The sequence below is a fragment of the Haemaphysalis longicornis genome, unplaced genomic scaffold, assembly GCF_048455015.1.
Source record: "Haemaphysalis longicornis isolate Haplotype H1 unplaced genomic scaffold, Haemaphysalis longicornis Haplotype H1 scaffold_8, whole genome shotgun sequence".
Taxonomy (NCBI): domain Eukaryota; kingdom Metazoa; phylum Arthropoda; class Arachnida; order Ixodida; family Ixodidae; genus Haemaphysalis; species Haemaphysalis longicornis.
The window spans coordinates 49,594,391-49,621,036 of NW_027526445.1; the positions used below are offsets into that span (position 1 = coordinate 49,594,391).

At 46.6% G+C, this 26,646-nt stretch overlaps 1 protein-coding gene across 3 annotated transcripts; it reads left to right on the forward strand.

Moving 5' to 3' along the window:
• The first annotated feature begins 451 nt into the window (after positions 1 to 451).
• On the forward strand, positions 452 to 26,561 carry LOC144149237 (presenilin-1-like). Of its 3 annotated transcripts, none has more exons than XM_077680777.1 (11): positions 452 to 735; positions 6,019 to 6,320; positions 6,436 to 6,577; positions 7,916 to 7,983; positions 8,345 to 8,565; positions 9,382 to 9,480; positions 9,861 to 9,953; positions 13,154 to 13,324; positions 21,572 to 21,769; positions 22,577 to 22,689; positions 26,004 to 26,561. In XM_077680777.1, the coding sequence occupies exons 1-11, from the start codon at positions 589 to 591 to the stop codon at positions 26,157 to 26,159; spliced, it is 1,710 nt and encodes a 569-aa protein (XP_077536903.1). In that variant the 5' UTR covers positions 452 to 588; the 3' UTR covers positions 26,160 to 26,561. The 3 variants fall into 3 exon arrangements, with proteins under 3 accessions (XP_077536903.1, XP_077536905.1, XP_077536904.1); XM_077680778.1 differs by lacking the exon at positions 452 to 735 and adding an exon at positions 779 to 978; XM_077680779.1 differs by lacking the exon at positions 13,154 to 13,324 and having other exon boundaries at positions 453 to 735.
• The last annotated feature ends 85 nt before the right edge of the window (positions 26,562 to 26,646 follow it).

Sequence of the window (26,646 nt, forward strand, 5' to 3'; positions counted from 1 at the left end):
GTCCTGACCATGTTTTTGCAAGTGTGTGGGTGTGTGCATGTGTGAATTCCAGGTCGAGGGTTGGAAAACGAGTCGTAGAGATGTGTACAACGAATTCGGAGGAGTCTTTCCGCGCTATTTTTGCGCAAATATATGCCCTTCAAAGCAGGGTAGAAAACAAACCGCTTTGGACACTGGACTTGTGTTACAAGACATGCGGTACTGTAGGGGAGTTTGGCATTGATTAATGGCCGAAATAATTTAGTGCGGATATGCCCCTGTCGACTTCAGGTGGTTTTTTTTTATAGCATCTCGCAGTTTAGTGTAATGTAATGTGTAATGCAGTGTTCAAACTGTCCGTAAAAACGAACGCCTCGAAGGCGGAATTTCATTCCCCATAATCGGCTAATGTTGGCAGGCGCAGCGGCTGGCTCTGGCTACTCCTGGCACAAGACAATGCCGGAAAGCAGGCATATAAAAACCGGAAGTTTGCGCCGCCATCTCCAATCTTCCGTGGAGTTTCTCGCGTCGTGCCGCTCTCCCGTTTGACAAACTCCTCGATGGCGAACGGGGAAACCGCCCGAAATCGCAAATAAAACCAGCAGTTTTATGCTCGGCAGTGATTCTGAGTCGGTGAACGAGTACCTCTGCTTGATGGAACCCACGTCGACCTACGCCGATCTGGCGAGGAATGCCGCACCCGTCAAGTTCGATCCGCCGCGCTTGAGCCGGAAACGTCGCGACGCTGACTCGCAGGTGTGTTGCGACTCGTCGCGGACTCCCCCCTCTCTGACGCGCGTGGCGTCGCGAGCGTGGTTTACCGTCGCGAGAGGCAGCTGGATGTCAAAGCGTCGTAGTATCTCCTTCCATTGTTGTCGCGATAAAGGCCAAACGGTATCGCCACCGTGACCGTGCTAGCGCGAGCTGGCTTTCGTCGCGCGCGCGTAGTAATCTCGCATCGAAGACATGGATGCAGCCGACGAAGCTCGGCTGATCGAGGTAAAAAGCTGTTTGCGATCACTCAGTCCTCCCAGCGATCCTGGCTTTATTTACCTTGAGTCTTAGTGACGTAGTCGTACTGGGCCGATGATTACGGAACCGCATGCGGGGCGGTGCGCGGTGTGAAGCTTCCGGCGTTGTCATCGATGTGAAACATACCCGTTCCACGGTCTCGTGAACGGTGGCCGATTATTCAATTACACCGCTACGTAATTTGTGCGTGCTCACTCGCTATAACTACCGTGGCGGTGGTGATCTCACCGGCTTGTGGAAGTATCAGTGCTGAGGTGAAACTAGGATTAGTCGTGACACATCATTAGGGACACCATGGCTCGGTAGTCCGCGTTTTAATTTCCAAATTTCAGCTCGCTTTCTGTTCCAGGCTTACCTCGTGATCGTGTAATTGTAGCGCGGTCCTTGAGTGATGTCAGTGCGAAAATTGTGGTGCTGTGTTATTATTCATGCCGCCGTTTGGGGTAAATAACCTGGAATCCACCGTTCTCGGTTCACATGTAAAGGGAATTGGAACAGAGTGACGTTACACGTAGGTGTATACGTTTGTATAAAACGGAGTTAACTCCTCCAGGAATTCCTGCAGGAGCAATGATTTCTTACTGCTAAAGTGACCTGGATGATTTTAAGAATTTTCTCCAAAACGCGAAGAAGTGGCTGGTAGCCGAGACAAACTACAACGAAATGAGAAATAAATCTTTGTTTGCTGTCGTTGCTTAAGCGCTGCTGCCATTTCCACTTTCAAATGCAGATATCATTGCCTCCATCTATAGTAATCTCAATGAATGGGTAAGGTCTCTGTTTTTAATGATTGCTGAATACCTCTGTTACTATGGCTACTGGTGGCACAAATTACGGTGATATATATGTACAAAAGTGTACGTAAATGTAATTAGAAAAAGAGCATTTACAGCTCGTTTTGGGGTTAAGATTCAAAGTCTGACTACACGGAATTTTTTGGCAAATTTACAGTATCCATAACATGTAAAGCGCAAAAATTTTTTATGGGAGATGTCGAAAGGATGACGTGAATAAACCCTACTTGCAACTAAAATTTATGAGGTAAAGATTGAACATGATATATATATATATATAGAAACCGTGCGCACATCGGTAAAATGTGAAGGTCACGGCACACGAAACCATGTCACGTGTGAACAAATCGCAACGTTTTCGTGACAGCTCGTGCCTTGATGCACCAACAAATAAAACAACAATGAGCAGCTGTTGTGTGACAAACGAGCTGGGCATGTGTGTCACACAATGGGAAGAACAAGCTGTCAAGTTCGCTGCCAACCAGCTGTCAAGATGTCAGGTTCGCACGTGACTTGTCTGTGCACCGTGACCTCTCGATCATGCCCATGTGCATACGGTTTCTGTATATGCATATGTGTGTTGTATTAAAAAAAAAAAACCTTATTTGGAAGTCTCGCTTGTTGGTTTCGTTCTTTCGTCATCTCTTGTAATTAAAAGTACTAACTCGCCAAAAAATTTGTCTAGTAGTACCCCTAAAGGCCCTTTTTTGGAGGTCTTTAGATGGGGGGCACTTACACAACTGCAGGTTAGATGGTGTGTGTATATTAAGTGGCAGCATGAAAAAGGAAAATGAAGGAGTTATCTTGCGGTACTGCAAAATGCCATGACGAAGCAGCCATTGTAATAAGATGAGCAAAAAAAAAAAGAATCAAGACAAGGAAGCCCAGGGTTGTAAAAATGACAATAAACCTGTAAATGCACACAGTAAAAAAATGAAATTGGCTCATGACAGTAGTGTGAATCAATTCCGGAACTTTGCTCCTGTAAACTGTTCGATCCAGTCTTTTATATCGTGTAACATGAGCGATGACTAACATGATATGCTTTGAGCTGAAACTATATATAGCAGAAGAGTTTTGGGAAAAAGTGACACAAGCGTGTTTCGGAAAGGGCTCAGAAATTGCATTTTGGCTCAATTTATTCATATTGCTGTGCCACCATTAGGTGAATAATTGGAGTAAATCAAACGGCCTCAACTTTAGTTGACTAGTAAGCTTGGTGAAAACCCAGTATTCTAGTGGTTAATCAGTTTTCAGGTGAAGGGTTGCGGTCACTGCATGTAATTTTTTGCAGGGTTTGTTTTAGTGTGTGCTTTACTCAAAGGCAATTAGCTGAAAAAAAGAGTTGGATTAATGCTATGTTGTCATGTCAGGCCTGACTGAAAATTAATAAGAGCAAAATATTTATATCATCTGGGAAACTGCAGTGCCACTACTAATAAATTGCTTTGAATTTGAGACTTGGGACCAGAATCCTGACCTAGATATTCTGGCGATATTGTGAAATCTTTATTGATGTTATGAATGAATGAATTATTTTGAGTATGAAACTTGTCAAAGGTCGCAGTCTTTGTTTTAGAAGGGTAAAGTGGCTTTAGTCGTTTGAGTGACATTGGCCATATGTCAAGTTAGGTGAAACTAGGAAAAAAAAAGATGGTTACACAAGCAGTTGTGCGATGTATAGTGTCCTCGGCAAATACACACCTGGATTGATGGACCATACAAAAAAGGTGATTTATGTAGACAAAGAAAAGTAATGGTCTGATAATGCTACCCTGGGGAACACCAGAGGTAACTTGTGTGAGAAAGGAAGTTATCAGCAGAAAGTAACTGGGTTCTTAAGGAAGGAAATCAAAATTTACCCTTATGAGAAAACGCTGGGGTGAACCTAAGGTGCAAAAATTTGAAAGGTCGATGCGGCTTTCAGGTGAATGTTTTAGAAAAAATTCAGAATATTGCTTCAGTTTGTAAGCTGGCCTCGACTGATTTATATGTAAGGTGTAAGAAAAATTCGGGAAGTTGAACTTGACATCATTCATCCTTGAGTAAGCTATGCTGGTACTTATAAATAATATTTTGATTTTTTAAGGACATCTTCTGAGGTTGCATATAGTTTGTTACCAGTGAGAAAAGTCTGTAGTATGACGAAGAGTGGTAAGTTGAAGCGGAACCAGTTGTGAGCGACTGGGACAAGAGTGTGTATGGAATCCTACAAATGTCACTAGATGTATTGTATTAGGCCAATATGATGAAGAACCCTTGAGAGGAAAAAAAAGAAAAAGGTTGCTGGTTCTGTCATAAGGATATCGCATATGTCATCGGACGTGCTAACAATGGTACTTGATGAGTCGGTGTTGTCATGCTTGCATACGCATGTGAATGTGTTTTTTTTTTTTTTTTTGAAGTTGTGCATGCTTCAATTCAGAAAGTAATGTGCTGCTGCTTTTGACAAAATTTTATCAGGGTACAATTGAAAATTGACATTGCGCTCAAACTTTCCACACCTATTTTTAAGCAAGGATATTAGGTTATGGCCAAAGAAAAAAATGTTGGCGGCTAAAGTAGAGTCACATTTTTCTAATTGATACCGGTAAGTTGGCGCTTTTAATTAATGTTGGTAAACAAATGAAAGGGTGCTATATTTGATCATAGCAGATGCTGGACAAACTTTTTTCTTTCCAAAAGAGGTTTTTCCAAAAGTCTTGGCACATGAATGGTATTGCACCCCAAGAGCAGTGCAGTAGGATTTTACAACAAGAACATACCAGTCCAGAAATAACAATAAAAATAGAAAAGAAGCAAGACATCTTTGTGCCGACTGCTGAATATTGTCCTGTTGTATTTCTCTATTAGCAATGTACATGGCTGCACATCGATATCTCCAAACTTCAGGTTTTTTGACCACACTTCTGCTTCCTTGAGCACCTGTTAACAATAATAATAGTCGTTATCTTACTTTAAGACAGAAGTAAGACAGAAGTCTTACTTTTTATACTTGCCTTCAGCTGAGCAGTGATATTTCAGTTAAGTATATGGTATTTTAGAAGTCAACTCACTAGTTTATTGAGCAGATTTCAAAATGCAAATATCATTACCTCCACTTCTCCCACTATTATAACCTCAATGAACAGGTAATGTGTTATACTTCTTGTGATTGCTTAATGTCTCAGCTACTGTGCGGACTTTAGGGCAGGCAGCTCTGTTTTGGCTTGGTTATTTAACACTAAAAAAGTATTCTTGATAATGTAAAAAAAAAAAAGGCACAGCAAAAGTGTTAAGCAGGAGACCAAAGCAGAATTTGTCTCCTGGCCTTTGACGTAGGCTAGGCTACAAGACAGCCACACTAGCTACAAAGTGCATAGCCCATACTTGACAGCTTGCTCCTCTTCTGTCTTCTTCCCGCATTGCATGTGGCACTTCAAAATCTTGAATTCTAAGGAAGCGGTCAGGATAGCAGCTGCCGCTGTTGCAATACTTTTTTGTTGAAGAAAAAGAATCTCAAAGCTCCACACACTCTTTGAGAAATTGGCTGTGCTGTTATTTTAGTCTACTTTGAATGATGGAATGACCTTGTACAATACTCTGCAAAAAAAAAAAAAAAAGGTGCCTGTCTGCAAAATTTTCAGGTCTTTTTGTTCTTTTGGGCGATGCGTTTTATTATAAGCAATTCACATGAGCGGTGCAGTGCCAGGAAGTAGGTACCTCAATGCTGCGAGAGCTAAGAATCGGCTGAGCTAATACGCAGTTGATTTGGTTGGAAGAATCGTCCTCCGCGTATGGTATTGCCAACAGCTCAAAATCCCTTTGTGTGAATATCTCTCACACTTGCAGGAGCAGTGTTTTTGAAAGAAGAAGAAAAAAATGTGACCACCCTTGTTCCCTGCAGCATGACCTGCAGTTCTCAGCTCGAGACTCTGGAACGCTTGATCTCCCGGGCTAGAGCAGTAGCAGTTGCTCGCGGCTTCTTGAACTAACAGATGGCCACCCACCATTATTTCATTATATTTTTATTGGCTCAAATAAATGTTTCTGCTTTACCTTGCTACTGTGATGGTTCACCAAGTTGCCAGTTCTGTTCTCAGCCATGGTGGCCACCTTTCTGGTAGAAGTGGTGTTGGCACATGACGAAGGTCCCAAGGTGGTGTGAATGAATCTGCAGCCTTCTACTAGCTTCAAAAACAATTAGCTCACTCTTTTCGCTCCCCTGTCGCAGCCGATGGCGGACGAAGAGGTTGAGGTGGTGTTTGCGGACGGGTCAGCGGGCGGCCGCGACCGGCGGGACTCTGCCGGCGGAGGAGGGGCGGCGGCCGCCGGGGCAGGTGGTGGCCGTGCCCGGCCCCCCTCGTGGGCGGGGGAGGGTGGCGGGGCCGGTGGCGTGGAGGAGGAGGAGGAGGAGGAGCTCAAGTACGGGGCCAAGCACGTCATCAAGCTGTTTGTGCCTGTCTCCCTGTGCATGCTGGTGGTGGTGGCCACCATCAGCTCCATCAACTTCTACCGGCACACCAACACCTACCTGTGAGTGCTCTTTCCCCTCCTCCCTCTCTCTCTCTCTCCCTCCCTGCCCGGCCCTACCAGGAGAAGGGGACTCGCAGGTTGGACCAACGCGTCCACCCCCTCTGTTGTTTCGCAGGGTGTACACGCCGTTCACGGACCAGACGGTGGACACGGGCACCAAGGTGTGGCAGTCGTTTGCCAACGCCTTCATCCTCATGGGCGTCATCGTGGTCATGACCATCCTGCTCATCGTGCTCTACAAATTCCGCTGCTACAAGGTGGGCCAGGAGCTACCTTTTGACGCACTAAAAGCACTTTCTGTAGTACTGGTACCTCAAAAGGAGCTTGGCGGGGTGGGTTGCTATGGATGTGTTTTTAGATGCGACGCTCAGAGCATCTCTTGTCGGCAGCCCTGTCCTTCCTGCGTGCGTCCGTTGTTGTCCGCAGCCACTCTCCCTCCCTCTCTTCTCTCCAATAGCGAACACTCTCTCGCGAGGGGCATTGGGTTGGATTCGATTCGATTGGATTTGGATTTGGATTGGCTTGACTTGGATTGGATTAAAGTGGATTGTGTTGGATTGTGTTGCGTCATAGCCGCGGCACTCTCTCCGTGGTCTCCTCTCCTTCGGGCGCGCTGCACATATAACTGGTGTGCCGCTCTCCGGCGGCCTTTCGGTCAACGGTTGCTCTCCGCTTGCGCTTGAACCCCCCTCAGCGTCGCATCACACCAGGGTTCCCGCGAGGGGAGGTGGGCGTAATTTTTGGGCAGACCACCAAAAATGAGGTAGAAAAGTGTGCAAACTGAACGTGCATCAAAGGAAAAGTGATGCTACACTTATGACCCAATGGGTGAGAAAAATATGGAAATCTGAATTGTGTTAAAGGAGTTCTTAGTGTAAAAAAAAAAAGTAAAAAAGGAGTGTATTAAGGAGTTGTACAGAACTGTAAAAATATTGAGTGTGAAGCTCTGAAGCATAGAAAATCATTTATTTCACTTCCCCATTATCCCCATTATCAAACACATCGAGGAACGCGTCGTCTACTACGGGACTGATCATCATCATCGTTCGTTGCTGGACCGGTGTTCGGAGACGGCCTTGTCGTAACATAAACGCCTTACCTCACCGAGTACCCAAGGCCTTACAATATTCTCAATGTTCTCACTGGCCCAACTTCTCCCTCATGCAGTTTAATGCCACATTTCATGCCCCTTTGCGTTGTTTGGCTCCCTTGCATAGCTTCGGTGTCGTGCGGAAAGGAGACCATAAGGGCACGTGTCATGCAGTGAAGCCACAAGTGTTCATGCCTCGCAGTGAAGCAACTTTGACTCATAATCTTCGAACTTTGGGAAACTAGCTTTGAAAGTGGTCTGCGAATCAAACCACGTGACTGTCGTCATTTGTGGAGTACACTAAAGTTTGGAATATTTGCACAGTGCCATTTATTGGGGAACTATTTTGGCCTGTTTAGTCTGTTCAACAATCATGGTCGTTTATTTCAGCGCTGCTTGCATTTAGCACAAGCTACCTACCTGTATGCGTTTTCGAACATGGCTCGGTGGCACCCTGCACGTTTATGTGTGTGTTGCAACTGCAGTGTGTTGCTCTTGTGTGCAGGTCATCCATGCCTGGCTCATCCTTTCTTCGCTGCTTCTCGTCTTCCTGTTCGCCTACATATTCCTCGGGTGAGTGGACGAACGTTGCTGCTAAGTGCGTAAATTGGAGCCCCTCTTCTTTCCTTCTACTCTGCATTTGCATAGCATGCAGCAGGTGTTCACACTTCAAGGACTGGACGTGCTGTCGGATTTTGGATTAGATAACCCCAAGAAGGCAGCCACAACCCGATTCACATGACCTTTGCTGACTGCCTGTGACGTTTCCTTTCAATCCTCATGTCAAGCCTTATAGACAGACGTAACACTGTCAGGGCTTCTCTGCTCAAAGGGGTGTCAGCTGGAGAGAGGGCTTTTGATTAACGCCAGTGTGTTCCCCTCCCCCTTCGCTCCTCTGCACAACACGAAAAACAGCAAACAAACGACAATGCAGGGAGGTGCTGCGGGCGTACAACGTTCCCCTGGACTACCCGACGGCGGTGTTTGTGATGTGGAACTTTGGCGTGGTGGGCATGATGTCGATCCACTGGAAGGGGCCCCTGCTGCTGCAGCAGGCCTACCTCATCCTGGTGTCCGCCCTCATGGCCCTCGTCTTCATCAAGTACCTGCCCGACTGGACCGCCTGGGTCGTGCTGGGCGTCATCTCTGTCTGGGGTACCCCTCCTCTCTACTACTCCTTTTACTCCCTCATAGCACTGCATGACGTTCTGAGCACTCATTCGCAACGGCTTCGTAGCAACAAGGCTTGCATAGCCTTTTGGTGTATCTTTCATTATCATTTGGGGTTGTGGCCTTGGTACGTGTGTGTGTGCGGCAGATACAAAGGAGCGACCACGACGTCCGGATGGGTGAAAGTTAAAGGCCGAAACGAGACGCATGGACGTGAAAGAGTGATGGCGAAAACAGTTTGTGCGGGAAAGGGAAAGAAGAAACCAATGAATTGGGTGAGCAGGCATTTCGGTACAATTAGTGACCGTCTGCGATGCCAGTTGCCTCTGGTACCTACGTGCTTTGTGGCATGTGAAGCAGTGCTGTATCGGGATGCCTAAGTGCTTGCATTAGCAATTGTCCTCTCTCAAGCACCACATTGCGAAGGGAAAATGATCTAGTTGCATAAATATACTTTGATTTTACGGCCACAGGCTCGGTTATACAGACATTAAAACATTTTTTTAGTTATTTCACAGCTACTTGTGGTACATCAAGGTCAGCAGGCATAAAGTTGTGCAAACCTTGTCTCTTCAGTGCTATATCGAGTATTTGGTTGTTGTAGTGAACATCACTGCACCAAAGCTCAGTTTTATTTGAAACTATTTGGTAGCGCACAGGAAGAAAAGTGGTCCACAGGAGTGTCTCAGTTGGGGGTGGTCTGTCATAGGTATACTTGGGGCACTGTCAACTTTTGCTTCACCTGGCTTCACCTCGCTAGGTGTGGAGCTGTCATTGTCTGCCCTCTCACTGCCCATGCAGACCTGATCGCCGTCCTGTGTCCCAAGGGGCCCCTGCGGATCCTCGTGGAGACAGCGCAGGAACGCAACGAGCCCATCTTCCCCGCTCTCATCTACTCCTGTGAGTGGCTGTGAGGGGTGTCACAAGGTAGTCACGTGGGTGTCAAATAAGTGTCAAATGTTGGAACGTGTAAAAGGTGATCCTTCACTCTTTGGGCTTCAAGTTCAGCACGGGAGTGTCGGCACGGGAGAGGGAGGGAACTGTGTTTGAACTTTGAAGAAGCTTGCTGTCCAAGCCATGTGAAAATGGCCAGGGGAGCTTTTCAGGTTTTGGGAAAAAAAAGTGTAGGAGTAGATGAGTGGGTGGTCTTTCTTGAGGACACCAACGTGCCATTGGTGCCCTCTCTTTTGCAAGGTCGATTATAAGTGGGTGCATGCAGTAAGCTCCTCTGTAGACGCTACTGTGAGCGCCCTTCTTACTGCTGCTTGGGGTGGGTGCAGCTGCCATGGCGTGGTGTGTGGTGTCGATGGCCGACCGCGACCCCTTCTACACCAACCAGAACCAGCCCGGTGCACAGAGTGACACTTCCTCAGGTGAGCTGTTCCACCCTTGCTGCGTCGTTGTACACAGAGGGATGCTTTTGAGTGGGCGAGGGAAAAAAATAATCAAAAATTGACATAAAAGAAGAAAGAAGGGACACAGGTTTGTGGGCATGTCTGGAGAAGTGCAGTTCCAAATTTGAGGATGGAAACAAGGCCCTTGAATTTTTTTGTTTTGCTTTTTTGGGTGTCAAATTTTTTACAAGCTGACTAGGCTTGTGGGAGGATCATGTTTTGGGTGCACTCGTTATTGTAGAGAAGGCATGGTGATGTTTCGAGCCTTCAGGGTACAGCATGTCGCATTGTGTTGCCAGCAATTCTTCACAGAAATATCTTCACCTGGCCCCTAAAAAGTGTTCCTTCTGCCTAGGCTCCTAAAAAAATCCCTGTGCCTGCCCCAACGGGACACAAATTTGTGAATTGAGCATGACTTGAACCGTTGCACCTCTTACTATATTTTTGTATAGTCTAACACCACCACATTGAATGCCACTTCAATGAAATTTCTGCCACAACAAAGTATTTACGGTTCCCCAGTGGCCACTTACACTAGCCACTTACAAGAGTTCATGCACAAAGATAACCCTTCTCAACAAAGCCCCCTTCTCCCCCCCCCCTTCCCCTTCTTTCTCTGTACTGTTTGGCTTCAAAGAAACCTTTGCGATGAAAAAATGTGAATCTCCTCTTAGTTTGAGAATGAAAACATACCTCATTTTTAATATTGTGAACGTGTGCATGGAGTCACCGTTGTAGCGTCACCACGTCTTTCCTTCGAAACAGCTCCCATTGCCATAGCATCCAGTGTTGCCACTGCCACTGCTATAGAGGGTGTTGTTATGGTGATAACACCAACTTGTAAAGGAGCTCATTTGTTGCCAAGCCAGATCTAAGCCATATTGAGATGAAACCTCATTTCATTCCTCACTGCGTCGCAATGATGTCATGCGTGGCTGTGTGTGCTAGAATAAATAGTTTGGTTTCTAGGAATTACATTGTTTCAGGGAAAGTAAATACCGGGAGTTTTATTATTGGTTGCAAAGTTGTAGTGTATACTGGTGGGATGCTTATTTTGTTGAGGATGGCGTTCAGAATGTGTCAGCTGTAGTGATCACACTGCAGGTACTCTATGCGTTCAGTGTCAAGAGTTTTCGTTTGTTTGTGGACCTGTGTTCAGTGCTACTAATCACTCAGTGTGCTAGGGCTGGGCAAGTATTTGAAAGCTTAGAATAGCGAAGTGAATTGCGGGATACTATTTGTTTCAGTATCAAATGGAATAGCAGTTTTAGCAAAACTGAATTTCTCGCAGTGTTTCAAAGTTCTAAAAATACAGTGTACTCAGTGAAACTCGGTTAAATTTTGTTTTAATGGATTTAGATGTAGGGAATTACCCCCTGCATTAGGTGCGAGGAATTCTCCGCTAAAAAATTTAAAGCCATTCTGCCCCGCAAAGGTGGATGACCCTATACAGCTCCTGGGGGGGGGGGGGGGGGGCACGCATCCATTTCTCGTACAGAGCCGCGGCACAACACCATGCTGTAAGGAATGCTTGCCCATCCTGCACGCTTTCAGCGTTGCCACGTCAACCTTTTCAGCAAAGCTGCACACCAACACCTTCATTGCACGTTCACGCTTCTTGGAGAATTTTGAACGTTTCTAGTCACCATCAAATCGTTCTCGAACCGCAGCCAGTCGCACACTGCACAACTGAATCATAAGTGTTTGTCCAGAAGCTCCCTCTCAAATTTTGCATATTGGGGTGGTCTAATGTACTGTCATGGTACCTGCGTTGTGTTGCAGCATTCTTCGCTTCACGACACTTGTTTTTCCTGTCGAGCATATTGCGGGCAGCTTATCGGGCACGGTCTTTGTTGCTATACTCGTCTTCGCTGCTGCCGGCTGCGTTCGCATTTACCTTCGCGGTGCTCAGGATTCTAAGCGGCCTGCTCTTTCTCTGGGGCAGCTGAATTCATGCTCGCACCAAGTGCGAAATGCTTTGTAGTGTGGGTGGTTTCCTAGCTTTCCTTTCGCTACTCCAGAGATCGGCCCATGCCTTACTCATTCGGAGAGCGCTTAGGAGTTTTTGGCGATGGGGACTGAAAATACATGGGAAGCCAGCCACATACAGGTCCACTGTAAGAATTGTGTGCAAATGGCATCTTTTTCAATGGACCAGGTGTCAGCTCTTTAACATTTTATATCTCAGAGCTCGTTCCAAGATGCACTAACCGTCCTCAGTAGTGTCTACAGGCATCTTAGAAGTGCGTTTGGGCTGGAAAACTGATTATCACCTTCGGCTGCATCTTCTGCTTCTTGGGTAGCCGGAGGATGAAAAGACGAGGCCTTGGGAGGGGTGTCGCACCTCTTGGCTTTAGGCCAACAGCATGTTCTGATAACGGGGGCTTGGGCAGGCAAACCTGGTTAGCGCCTTCTAGATAAGAATGCCTGTGCACTGCTTTGCAAAGCCCCCTTTTCACGTCCAATTACGTAGACTACTTTCCTCATACTTAAGTGGTACGGAATTGCGTGCTTTTGTATTTAGTGCGTTTTGAAGAACTATTTACTCGTCGTAGTTAATCTGTATTCAAACTTGGGCATGTGATGGCCTCGGTGAAACCTATTCTGAAGTTTTTAGGCACAGAATGTTAGATGTGGAATGTTAGAAGGAAACTCATCACATTGTTTCATGGCCTCGGGAGATCCCATCTTTGAATTTTCATGCGGTGTGTCTGCTTGTGTTCGCATGTGGGACGCAGACATTCAAAATGTAAAACTGGTGCACTGGAAGGACCAAGACCACAGCAGTCCTCACACAAAGGGTTGCAGAAGGGGGACCATATCAGTACACTAACATATAATTCAACGCTTTGATTTACCTCAAGCGAAGCTGTTGTAACGTGATATTTTTCACTTCTCCTTGGCTTCTTCTCTGCTAAACAGCGCACGGTTTTCTTTTTTTTTTTTGGCTTTGTTTTGCCTACGTTGGCTGAACGGGGGAAATGTTATCACACTTCTCTTTGCCAGTGTAGGAAGAGTGTAGCTGTGCTTATTTGTTGTGCCACGCTTTTTCGTAAAAGTGTAGCGCAGAAGTTCCTCGTTCTGTGTCGTTCTCATTTTTCTTTTTGACTCGTTGTAAGGGCATATGAAGAGTTGGCAAGCAGAGGCAGAGGTTTCCAATTGGTGGTGACATTTTGCAGCGCAGCTCCGACGCACGCGTGCACCTTCTGCGGTAGCGAACAATGACGCCGCAGCACGTTACGATGCCCCCCGAAGTTCGCAAGCCGGCACCGAGCCGGTTGCACAACCGTTTGTCAGCGACAGCGAAGAACTTATCTGGCGAGGAGATCAGCTCATTTTCTTGAGGGAAGGTGCGTAGCGAGACGTGTGTGTCCTCCGTCTGTCTTGTCTGGTCGCCTATGTGCTAAATACTACAGTGTAGACCGCTTATAATGTATCTCGCAGGAGCCGCGAAAATCCGCTCTATAAGCGGTACCGCACTATAAACAAAACATGCGCGAATATAACCACATCGCAACCTATACCTCTCAAGTAATTCTTCGTTTATCATCACTCAAACGCAAGGCACTTACAAACAGAAGCACGGTTCTTTTTTTTTTTTTTTTTTGTCACGTCAGCCGCTGCTGCAGGGTCTTACAAACCGCAAGTGCAGTCTTACAAACAATGCACGCAGCTCTGACTTCCTTTGTGCTTGTGTTGTGAAGGAGCGGGGCTGCATTTCTTAGTGTCTGTGAATGGATGCCGCGGGAAAATGTGATATGAATGCAAGCGAGATTTTTTTTTTTTTTTTTCCACCCCACCTTGTGTTGTTTGTGATGCTTATCAGCGCAACGTACAGATAGTGGAAACCCCCCCGTGTCGCGGCTTGCTATCTCCAAATGTTCATAAAAGAAAAGTGCGGTGGCTTATCTGCACAGTGTTCTAATAGAAACAACTTATAGCATCCTTGATAAACATGCACCGGGGTTGCCCCCAAAACCGACACTGCGCACCGGCACGGAGTGTTGATTGAGGACAAACTGAGTGGTTCTTCCTAGAGCCGTGTATTGAACTGTGAAGCAACTCATAAAGGCATTCACAAGTGGCAATAAAGCGGCGTAATATGACACAGCGCTAGTATTTATTGAAAGCCAATGATTATATGTACACACAACCCATGTCCGTCAGACATGCGCGACAATGTACCTCTACCGTTTTCACTGAACAGCTGCCTACAGGCTGCTTCTCATCTTCGTTCTGAGAGCCATAACGCGAGTGTCTGTTATTTCCCGCCCTTCCACTTCAGCAAAGCATGTAGGTCTTCATGGTGTAGGCACTCCAGTAACTGACCCGCCGCGGTGGCTCAGTGGCTAAGGCATTGCGCTGCTGAGCACAAGGTCGCGGGTTCGATTCCCGGCCGCGGCGGCCGCTTTTCTGATGGAGGCGAAAAGCAAAAACGCCCGTGTGTACGAGATTTCGGCGCACGTTAAAGATCCCCAGGTGGTCAAAATTAATCCGGAGCCCTCCACTACGGTGCGCCTCATCGCCTGCGTTGCGTCGGCGTGTTAAACCCTACAATCAATCAATCAAATCACTCCAGTAACTGTTCGCTTAATTCAGTCGAACGAAATGAATGCAAAGCTCCAACTGGCTGGCCGTGCATGCAACCTTTTTTGCAGTACACTAAGCTCGCGTCCTCATTCGCAGTCTTAGGCCACTATTAACACCCGTTTGAATTCGTGAGAAACTCGCCTTTGTAAGCAACAATATTCCGCCTTCACACGAGCGCGTCGATGCACCGTTGCTGCAGCACACAGCAGAGGAAGTCACTTTGCCGGCATCGTTCGCGATACCTCTTGGGATGGCACCCCGGCGCTCCGTCGACTCTCTCGGTGTGCGGCGGGGCAACCGAAAATTGCCCTGCGACAGTGCGCCCTGGTTTATCGAGGACAGATGGTGCGCACTGGTACAGTTTGTCGAGGATGATACTATTGCGTGTGGGGGGAGAGAAGGGGGAAGGGGGCTCGCTTTCTTCCGAGGTGCGTCAAGCAAGGGCAGTTGTGGCTATCACGTGAGTGCAAACAGAACATGCAAACTAAAGGGCGCCTATTTTTTACTTTCCTGTGTCGAAGTTAGAGGGGAGCAGGCAGCGCACACTGCGTCGGATGGATGATTCCGTCTGTCTGTTTTCTTTTTTTTTTTGTTTTTTTGTTTTTCCTCGCGACTCTAAAATGATGCCCCAGCTGCACCAGTTGATCAGCGGACCCGCCAAAAAACCCCACTATAAACGATATTGGGCTTTGGCCAGTCGTGTTTTAAGCGGTATTCTTATGAATCGAGTTCTATGGGAGGTAAACCGGTGGTAACAAAAACCTGTGTTTTATCTGGTCCCACACTATAAGCGGTTGCATTACAATTGGTATACACTGTAATAGCTGAACGGTGAGGCAAGTGTACTGATCATGTCATGGAAGATCTGATCTTCCAACATTGGGCCAGCCACGTTCACAGTATGAGAGGGCCTTTGGGGTTGACGTGTTCCGCCTACCATGGTGCAGATGGTGCGTAGGTTGCGCTCAGAGGATAGACTGTGCATGTGTAGGAGGCGTGGTAATTTCTGGTTCCAACAGCTGAGCACGAGACACAGAGAGGGGCTAAGAGTACTTGCTTTCAGCATTGTTTGTAGGTCATTGATCTGGGTTTTATGCCATCAGAGGGACCCTCTGAGCACGAGTGTTACTCTTTTAGCCGTCCACGTTGCAAGGAACACTATGCAAGGACAAGTTTATCGTTACTGAGATCTATCTAAGCTTTAGCAATGAAGATACATCACTTCACACCGCTCACAAAAATGGCATCTGCCAAGTCTGTTCACTTTTAAGGTGGTGACCTCAGCCCGTGCAGTTGATACTCGTGCCATGTTGCTTGTCATTGCATCCGTAGAGTTTCGTACAATAATACCTAGAATAAAATTTGGTGTTGGTGTCAACACGAACTGTGATACGGCACTAATGCCTTGATGATAATGGATAGTAGTAGATCTGGATTGCTCGAGCTTGAAGCAAAAGTATGGCTGCAGAAATAGCGTTTTTTTGCCAATAAGACATTTATTCAACAATTTGCTTTTTCAAAGTACACCGTGCTCAGGGAAGGGGCGGTGGCGGCTTTTTGAAAGCCTCCTAAAAACATGCTTGCAATTCCAAGAGCAGGTAAGGCGTTGCACATAAAAAAGGACCTGGTCTGCATGAAGCACGTTCCTGAGGACGCGTTTTCCAGTGCGCACTACGATAATATTAAAGGCCTTGATGACATTTTGTGGGTGTTCTGTTAGACATTTTTCCCACGCGACTGAAATGTATTTCACGGTCGAAAAATTCCGAAAACTGTTTTTAGTGCCACGTATACTAACGAGACCTGTTTTTTGCTCTAAATACCTGTGCCATGGTAAACTAAGTGTGTTCATGTTGTTCACCAAAAATGTAAACTAAATTAGTTTGTCTTGTAAGTACGTATGTTCACGGGTCATGAAAAAAAAAAAAATAAAAGCTTATGAAGGCACAGAGAATGATCTGCCAAATGAAACCAACCTCCTTGCCCCTTTTGTCATTCCTGAAACATGCTGTCATTACTACCTGCTGGTTTACTTCATTCATCACTTGAAAGTAGTACAGTTGCTGACAGCAACTTTCATGCTCCTTCAGCGGAAGAAATGCTTTAAGCGGGAGTACCGCTTAGAATGCCTGCGTGTTGCCCAGAAGATAAGCTTCAGAATATTTCACAAAGCTTGCTCGCGCTTGTGGGGTGGTTGCATAGGGGTGTGTAAACATTCGAAACTGTCAACTGGTAAATCGAATGTTGCAATATTTGATTTGTTTTGGAATCAAACAGCATTGTTAGAACATTTAGGGTACTTTTCAAGTATTATAAAGTGCAAATGTAGTTGTTTCAGTAAGCTCACATGCACGAAATTCTGCCTTGTTGAAAATGAGAAATGCTGTGCTAAAACACATGCACAATAATGCGCACTTTGCAACGAATCAGAATTAGTTCACTACTGGAGGTATCGTACTTTGAGTGCTTGCAATCGACCTACCCGCCGTGGGGGCTCAGTGGCTAAGGAGTTGTGCTGCTGAGCATGAGGTCGTGGGTTCGATTTGCGGCCGCAGCGGCCGCTTTGCTGATGGAGGCGAAAAGCAAAAACGCCCATGTGTGCTTGATTTCGGCACACATTAAAGATCCCCAGGTGGTCAAAATTTGGAGCCCTCCACTACGGCACGCCTCATCCCCTGCGTTGCGACGGTGTGTTGAACCAAACAATCAATCAAGCTTGCAATCGACCACTGCAAACACGCACCGGCTTTCTCAGCTAGTGGTGGCAGCCTTCCCCACAGTGCACCGGTGACGTGCAGCTAAACAGCAACAAAATAGGTGGTTTTAGGGCGCACCTCTTATCTCGTTGGCATTAGGCCAACTCTGCCTCCTGCTTCTTCTCTTCTCCCATCATGGTAACTGGTGAGGCTCAAGCTGCCCAGCTCACCACTTTCTAGACACAAAAGCCCAACTGGGTACTGACGCTGTCCCTAGTTTCGAACCAAATGGTGTGCACAGTTAATAAACTTTTTGCATGTTTACAGTAGAACCTCATTGATATGTTAAAAAATTCGAGGGAGAAACGTAATATCCAGGAAAATGTGCTAGCCTGCAAGAAATGTACAATGGGAATTTTTAGTGTTCACAGTTGAGAGCGTACTAACTGGGAAATCGTATGAACTGAGAACACATCAACGGGGTCCTACTGTATTAGTTTTTTTTCCTATAATAGGACATCAGTAAGGTGGTAATCTTATCTTCTTATTTTATCTTATCTTTTTAGTAATCTTATCTTATAGCCTTGTTCTCCTAGACATCAAGATCAAGCTGTTAAAACTGTGCACTGGAGAAGCTACTATTTTGCCCGCAGACCCTCCTCATACTTTTAGTTTATCGCACATTTGCATCAGTTTTCGTCTGACCTCTTCTTGTAGGTTTCTACTAGGCGGGAAGTGCCCTTCTGGGAATCCGTATGCAAAATTCTAGTGCGTGCAATGCAAGAGTGTTTTGAAAGTAAAATTTATGTGGTACAAGAGCAGAGGATTGGAAAGCAGGAATGATACTGTCATGCCATGAGGGAATGCCTCAGAGGGTTTGTAAAAAAGTGCAAAAAAAGTACCCGACACCTCCATCACTTAGAAAGAGGGCAGTGAAGACTGACCAGCTGAAAGTCTTCCGCACTACTCGGCTTAGTCACGCCTGATGGCATGGCTGCAGTAGCAGCTCGTGGATATTGTCACGGGAAGAAGAGGTACCAAGGGTTACATAACACCGTATTCACCCGCCACAGACAACTGCAACAAAGGAGTAGGCAGCCCGCAGCCTGGCTAAGGCTGTTACGGCCGCTTGTAAATAAATCATCTCATCTTGTTAGTACATTCATTGCTTCAGCATCACGTATGGTTCGTCTCATCTGTGCCCTATTGCTGCGTAACAATATGTTCTTCAAAACTGGAAAATACATGCGTGGGATTGGAGAAAAATGTAATATTTTTTTTAACATTATGCTAGGCAAATGAAGCACCTGGGGACGTATCAGAGGTTTTTTACTGTTGCCGAGTTGCATACGCTATGGTCTTTCAGCCTGCTTTAAACCTGTGCAGCTTGGTCTTAAACATCACATTTTGCTTTTTGTAATGATATTGCTTTTAATGGAAACCACATCTGCGATGACATGCCCGCATGCATGGCCAATGGGGACACAACATTCATTGGACCTACATTACATGTTTGCCGCTGTGCCAAGTGTCAGCTGAGACCAGAGCCTGTACATGGGCATCTCAGTAACGGTGGTTGCAATGTAGTAGCAAGTATTGCTCCAAAATGAGTTTTTATAATCGCGTCAGCAGTGGATGGGGCATGCAGCCAGAGTGTGTGCGTTTCTGTTCGAAGCTGTGTCAGTGTGCCAATAGAGCGAGTGACAGAAGAGCGCAAGATTCGAGAGTGAGGAGAGCTGCCCCAAGCAGAGGGACGAGATGGTCTAGGCATTATCAAAGATCCGCCAGTGGATCTTCAATGAATTTTTGTATCGCCAGCCCAAAGTGCTTTTAATGGAACACCAAGGAAACTGCACGAAAGTAAAATAAGAAAAGTTGAATGGTAATGAAAAAGTCATGCACCCCTCCGTCTAACAATGACGATGGTTAAATGGGAAGCTTTCTCGTGATGGATTCTCTGGTTGGCCAATCCCACACTGCGAGTATGTGCTACTCTGGAGGTATGCGCCACTTTTTTAGGATATCCACCGCAACTCTCGGGTGTGCACTCCATAGGCCTAACGTCTGGGTTTGGGATGTATGGCGCCGATCGATATTTGCTGCATGGTGTTCAGTGAGCCATTTTTTGAGTGGGTGCCGGTTGGAGGTGTTAAACCCCCGGATGTGAGGTTAGGCCTAACGTCCTAAACCTCAAGATGGGAAGTTAGGCTAACGTCTTGTGGCTAACAGCCTTACGGCACGCACAGCAACGCCATTCTTCTCGTGGCAGATCCTTTGGTTGTCGTCTTGAGTTTTTCAAACCGCCTAGACCATGTCGAAAGGGAGCAGTTCGATATACGCCGGCTTCATACCGCCAGGGTCCCAGGTTCGATTTCGGCCACGGGAAGCGTTTTTGTCTTCCTCTTCACCCATGATCATTCATCATCATCATCATCAGAGAAAGTTGACTTTCCTGCAGGGCGTATTGGCGTACAACGGCATCACTGAGGACACTAAAGCTGTGCTTTAAAAGGGAACAAAAGAAAATCCTCATCCTACAAAGCAACGCGGGAGGCCAACTGTAAATGCTTGTCAGTAGTAGCGATTTTCTGCGGTTTACACAGCACCGTTCTACACACTGTTTGTGCATCTTTGTGGTGGGTTCCATTGGATTATCTGCAGGGTGTAATCCCCCCCTGGCAACTTCTAACCGTTCTCTATGATCACAAATCATTGTTTGGCTTCAGTTCTTGTCTCGTTGCTCCCACTTAGTATTCCTCTACTTTACATCCATGCTTTGGTGTTCATGCAACCAGTTTATTGTGTGGTCCTCTCTACAGCAGCGTTTCCTGCCGAACTCCACTTTATTTCACTTCACTGAAGCAGGAAGGGGGGGGGGGGGGTTTGACCTCTGGACTGGTCTATCTAGAGTGGCAGCCTAATCTACCATGGATCAAAAAAACTTTCTGCAAAAGGTGAATCTGAATTGAGTATGGAAGCACAATTGGTTCCAGCTATACTTGAGGTTTCATACTGGTGCAAGGTGGAGCATTGTGCCGCATAGTGCATTGATCTGAGATTACTAGTCAGAGATTGATAGCTAGCAGTAGAGCCCCAAAAAATTACCCCAGATCGGCCATTGGAGTTCACCATTAACTTGACCTACCTCCACGTGAGCTTGTTCCTAGGTTGAAAGCCTGTTGGCCTTCCTTTCAGGGCTCATTGGACAACCGGTTTCCTTTAAAGGTGCTCCATACTACTCCGAGCATCTGTCCATAAGCGAGCACCTTAAACTTTTTTTTAAATGACGGGTGATACATGGTTGTTTGTTAGTTCGCAGTCTCCCTTAAATTCACCCTATTGGATGTTACTTTCTTTAGAAAATTTTTGTCTCATAGCTTGGATGTGTGCTTTTTCCAAAGTGATTGTTCCCCTCTGCCTCTTATGGTACTGTTTCATCTCCACCTGAAAGCTGCTTAACGGCATCGGTGCTTGTCATTACATCTCTTGGTACTCGTTGTTAAGTGTACCACAAAATTTTCCCTGCACAGATCTTCAGTTGTATTTTTTAGGGCGTCTGAGGAATTGCTAAGGGGAATTTTAGGTTAGCCTAATGTGCCCCACCTGTTTTTGTGTCTATCTTAATAACCACGATCCAGGCTTGTGAAGACAACTTACAAGCAAGCTTTGTAACTTTGCGCACTCTCCAAATGGGGATCTCTTTTTAATTATTTAAAAAAAAAAAGTTCTGGTGCCTGTACATTTTTTGTAACATCCTCTAGGAGTTCTGCGCAGGTCTTTTGACAGAACTGTTTCACAGTTATTCCACGATTACTCTGGTTCCTGCTAAATCAGTTACCCTACTTTATTTTTTAAATCTGCACCGGCCAAGTGCAAGGAGTTATATTTTGTGAAAATATTGCTCCCGTTTCTGGAACACCAGGGCAACAAAGTGGATGCCAGGATACAGGTCTAGGAAAAGGGGAAGGCCTATAGCTAACTCGATGAAGGGATGAAAAAATCAGAAAATTCAGCGAAAAGAATGGATTTGAGCATTGCAGGACAGGAGTGGCTGGAGCTCAATGAGAGGCCTTCGTCCTGCAGTGGACCTGACTAGGCTGATGATGATGATGATTGTCTTTTTGAGTGTGTGAACCTTTCAGGAAATATGCTGTCGCACTGGTACTGTGCGTCAGAATGCTCCTCCCTCTTTATGTGAGTGAAACCAAATGCACGAGCCATGTTATCATTGTGGGGATCTGGAGGGCTTTCCAAGCCTGGGATTGGTGTTCGTATGGGTGTGGAGAGGGAGGCTTGCTGTTCTTCCCCCAGCCTCGACCAACAGCCCGAGCCAGCGAGTGGAGAGTGGGGAGGTGGACCCCCCCGTGGAGGTGGTGGAGCAGCCGCGCATGCGTGCGGAGAGGGTGCGCCGCCGCTCGCAGCGGGGCAGCGTGACTGCCAACAGCGGCACCCTGGCCGCTGCCACGGACAGCGCCACCGCCGACCTCCCCCACCAGGAAGAGGAAGAGAGTGAGTAGTGCGCACTCGGGGTCGGGGGGAGGGTCGGAGGAGAGTCATTGCCATTGCAGGCAGATTCAAGAGGGACAGCTGCCGTGGTTTACTCGTGTCTTGTCTGCAGTCTGCAGGCTTTGTAAGAGGGGCTATGGCGATCCCACTTGGGCCATCTGCCTCTACTACGCAGAAACTCTCAAAAACATTTGGCAGTGTGACACGCTCGCAAGGAGAAGGGAAAGGGGGTAAAACTGTCTATTTGTTTCCGTTACATGCATGGGACATTTTCGTCAGACGCTTGTGGGGGTAGTCATTTGTGTCGCTGTCATCCTTTGCTAAGCTCTGTGGCAGCTCAGCATGAGGGCGTTGCTGTCTGAGTGATTGTCTAAAACAAATCTAGAACAAATTGTTTAGACGGAGATGGCAGCGGTAAAATAATTTAGGCCGCCTGGGGGCCTGATGTATCCAAACACGAATGCGACATGCAGGAGAGAAAGGTGGGGCAGCTGGCCCTGAAGCTCAAATAGTGGAGCACTTGGCACAGAACGTAGGTTTCACGGGGTCACATGGGGCAGGTACCAGTCCTATGGGAATTTCAGATTTTGCAGTCATAAGTTCCCTAAACCAGAAGCGTTTTCCCCACTCCAACCGCTGCGATAATTTTCAGCCCCTTTGTTTGTTAATGGAATGTAGCTCATTGCAATGTGGCTAGCTGCCTCTGAGTTGTGTTTGTCCAGTCTTGTGCTACATCATCAACAATGTCCGGTTTGTGCATCTGGCCCTCACCCTTTTACCTCTCCCCCCGTTCCCCCTCGACTGGTGCAGGAGGAGTCAAGCTCGGCCTGGGCGACTTCATCTTTTATAGCGTCTTGGTGGGGAAGGCGTCGTCCTACGGAGACTGGAACACCACCATCGCCTGCTTTGTGGCCATCCTCATCGTGAGTGCATGTTGCCCAACAAACTCCCCGAAAGAGATGGAAACGACCGTGCGTGTCGTTCCGTCCTGTGAGGTGGCAGGGTACTCAGGAATTGTGAGGTGCCTACAGCCTGTGAAGGGATGAGCGGTTGAATATCGGCTGTCAGGGGTGCATTTCTTATCCCAATTTTATTTCAGAATGGCACAGCATCCTGCGAGTGCGTTCTTTAGCGGACTTGTGATGACACAGCAACTAAACAATGCAACACCAAGGACAATCTTTGATGCTAACGCTGGGCTGAGTGCACAGGTGTGGCCACTGTTAGGCTATGTTCAGACTGCCAACGCAAAAACCGTATCGTGATCTACGGACATAAAAAAAAAAAAAAAACAGCGTTTTATGCAGTTCAGTTGGCTGAGGTGTGAAATGATGTCATTCTTTAAAGTTATTACAACAGTTACGGCCACAGTTTAAACCCGACCTTAGAGGTGACACTGAGCGCCTGGCCAACGGGCACAGCAGGAAACTTGTGGCATATGCGCAGTTAGTGCCAGAGGCGGAGATAGCTGCTACAGTTGCTCCCACTTTCAACAGAGCACCATGGCTCCAGTGCTTTTGTACAAGAACACGGGGTGAAGTGGAAGGAACTGTAGCAGGCAGTGCGCAGCTCTTTCCGCCTCCGGCACTGATTGCACATGTGCTGCAAGTTTCCTGCGGTGCCCGTCGGCCACGCGCTCAGTGTTACCTCTAGCAGTGGCTACACCTGCACACGATGTGACTTCCACGGAAGTGGAACAAGGGGAGATGTCTCAATGAGGTTCCGCCGTGTAAGCAGTAGGCTGCTTGTAACGTTGAGAACAATTTGAGTGCACTTGAAGAATAGAAAGTACGGGGCAGAAATGTCGGAAGAAAATTGCAAGGAAATGGTCTGACAAATTGCACCAGCGGTAGTTAATCCAGGGATCGGATCTTTTTGTTTTCTTTAGGGGCAGAGTGGTTACATATGGGTCAGAGGTTTCGAATTTTGTTTTATTTTTAGAACAAGTTTTTTTTCAGGCAGGGCTTAGCCGATTTATTTAGAGTATCGTAATAATCAGTCTTTCCGCACCATCAAGTTCACAAAAAGAAAAGAAGAGAACTATAACACCAAAATAAATGTAATTTTCAATGCGACTTTGTCTAGGGGTATTGGTCCAGAAAATTCTTTGGGAGGAGTGTTAGGTTTGTGGACTGAGAGGTATGAGTTGCTTCACACAAGCTCCATCATATGTTTAAATTGTAAGGGTATTCCGCTTGGTGTAGGTCGAGTAGGGCTGGTACATTTTGTTTTTTAATGTGGGCAGTGCTAATAATTTCTCGTAAAAAACAGAGCGTGGGTGGCTTTTCAGTATAACGTCAGCATAAAAGGAGGCCCTTGTCTGAAAGCCTGTTATTATTTGTAAATAGCAAACTTGAACTACCACTATATTGTGCACTTGTGTCTTGTAGTTAGAGAGTTTTTCTTTTTTCCGCTGCTTTGTTCGCATACTATTTTTAAGAGAATGCCTTGTCCCTTCAAAGAGATTGACGGTGTTCAGGTGCAGGGGTTTAGTGCCCGCTGTCTTGAGAGTCCCAGTTTAGAGGTTCTCAAAACAGCCATGCCCCTTTGCTGCTTTTTCTTGCCCCCAGGAAGACATACTTCATTCTGATCTTTGCGGGGTTAGCAATGGATGCACTGAAGCAGGCAGCCACCTGTTCCACTTTAGGGAACAGGGAAAAACGAGCTGCGGGCGTGTGATACTTTTCCTGACGCATCCTGAATTAGAAAGTAGGAAAAGAGTGCTGCTGCATTCTCATCCCATCAATCTTCGTGGTTTTTTTCCTCCTGTGACCATGAATAGCCAGCCGCACTGTGTTGAGCAAGGGAAGTGCATTTCCAAGGCCAGTGCATGTGTCTGCATTTCGCTGGCAATGCTCATCCTGCTGTAACGTAAATGTTGGTAACGTAAACCAGTCGTTTTGGCGCACAAGTGGGAAGGGCCTGTTCTTCCTCACATGGAAAAGGGACGCGCTAGGTGGCAAAGGAGTTGAGTTTCGGACCAATGCTCAAAATTTCTTTATATTTAGAAGGTACATTGAGAATGCACTGCATTCTCTTTTTGATGTCTTATTTGTTTCAACCCAATCAGGCACTTGAAAGGATCTAATGTAAGGCTACCCATCTCGTTGGTAAAAAAAATATCGAAAATCATTTCACTAAAGTGAAGGTGAGAGGGCAGTACTTGATTGGTGGCGGTTCTTGGTTATTCTGTTTTTTTATTTTTAAGTTTTCGGTTGCTGTAGCCCCCTTCTTTCGGAGCATCGGATGCATGTTGAGCTGGGCACTGTATACACTGTTGTTCCGCTTAACAAGCATTACACTGAGAATTGATATTGGTCGATGCACTTCCCGTTTCACTCTCCGAAACTGCTGCAAGACGACAGAGGTGATTCAAGGCACAACCGTGAGATGAGGCCATGTAATCCGGCAACTGGCTTTATGTACCCTAACGTTCTCTCCATACTGTCATCCTCTCTCTGGTCATCCTGTGCAGCTACTAGCTCACTCTGAACACTGTTTTATAGGCTAAAAAATATCCTGAAAAAATGTGAGGGAAAGGTTAGAGAGAGAAATGGCAGCCTTGACACTTTATTTCCAAACAGACTAGGCATTGGTGGCCATCGCAGAAAGTAGGGAGCTATGAAAGGTACGATCGTTAAGTTAGAGCATGAATTTATTGAGATGAAATCTCTATACGGGCCATAATGAGAAAAGGCTGCAGTGTTGCCGTAACTGAAAGGTCGTGGCATTCTTTGAGAGAAAGAATGCTGTTCGGCTGCTGCTCTCCGAGGTAACACATTTGGTTAAACTGGTTTGATCCGGTTAGGTTGGAGTAGTAAATAGAATGGGTTTTAGCGTCATATCTTGAGACATGCCACTTGCAAAGTGCTTGCGCCAAAACGGGTAATACCTGGGACATAACACCCACAGCCCTGGATAGTAGCTCCCTGTACCGGTAATCTGTGCAGAAACACCGCACGAAAGCATATCATCCGTAAGGCTTTTTGTGTTCCAGCACTTAAGCAGTTTTAAATGCCTCTGCCGAGTTTTTCTTCAGCCTTTAGTGTCTCCTCAAAGGCAGGGGTGATCACCCCGTTACAGACAGCAAGGGTGTGATTCTACCATGCATGAGATAGAGTGCTGGCTTAGGAGTTATGCGTCTTGCCCTCTTCATGAGTGCAATAGCTCCTCTCTCTTTTTCATGTTCCTTATGAATCGTTTAACCCTGAATTTGTTCCCTTTGTCACGCCCGCAGGGTCTCTGCCTGACGCTACTCCTGCTGGCCATCTTTAAGAAGGCGCTCCCCGCCCTGCCCATCTCGATCACGTTCGGGCTCATCTTCTACTTTGCCACGTCGTCGCTAGTCCAGCCGTTCGCTGACAGCCTGGCCGGAGAGCAGGTCTTCATATAGGCCGCCAGCTTGCAGCGAAGAGGGTCATTGCCCTTGGTCCCAAAACCAGTACCAGTGGAGTGGTCGGAAGTTGCGTCCCCCTTCCCCCTGTATATAAAGAGCCAAAGTGGCAGTGTACATGTGTTCTGCTCCAACTTCTGCAGTCCTGGATGGGGGGGAGCCTCTGCTGACGCTTAGCTTGGCTGTTGCGTAGCCTCTGCAGCCTGGAAGGAGATATGCGGCGAAATTTGCCAACTGCTTGCGGATGTACCAAGTCGTGTTAGTGTTTTTAAATGCTGCTTGTAACTGAACGAAAAGTATTTATCTGATGTTTTAACGTGTCTCTCTGTGTTAAACCACTGCCTGTTTTGTCTTTGAACAAATTGCGCGTGCCACAATAAACGTTTTCGATATATAAACAGAGTGCTTGTTTTTGTTGTGGAGACTGGAACCAGTATTAACTCTATGACTGGAACAGTGAAGTCGCAGGAACAGACACTTAGATTGA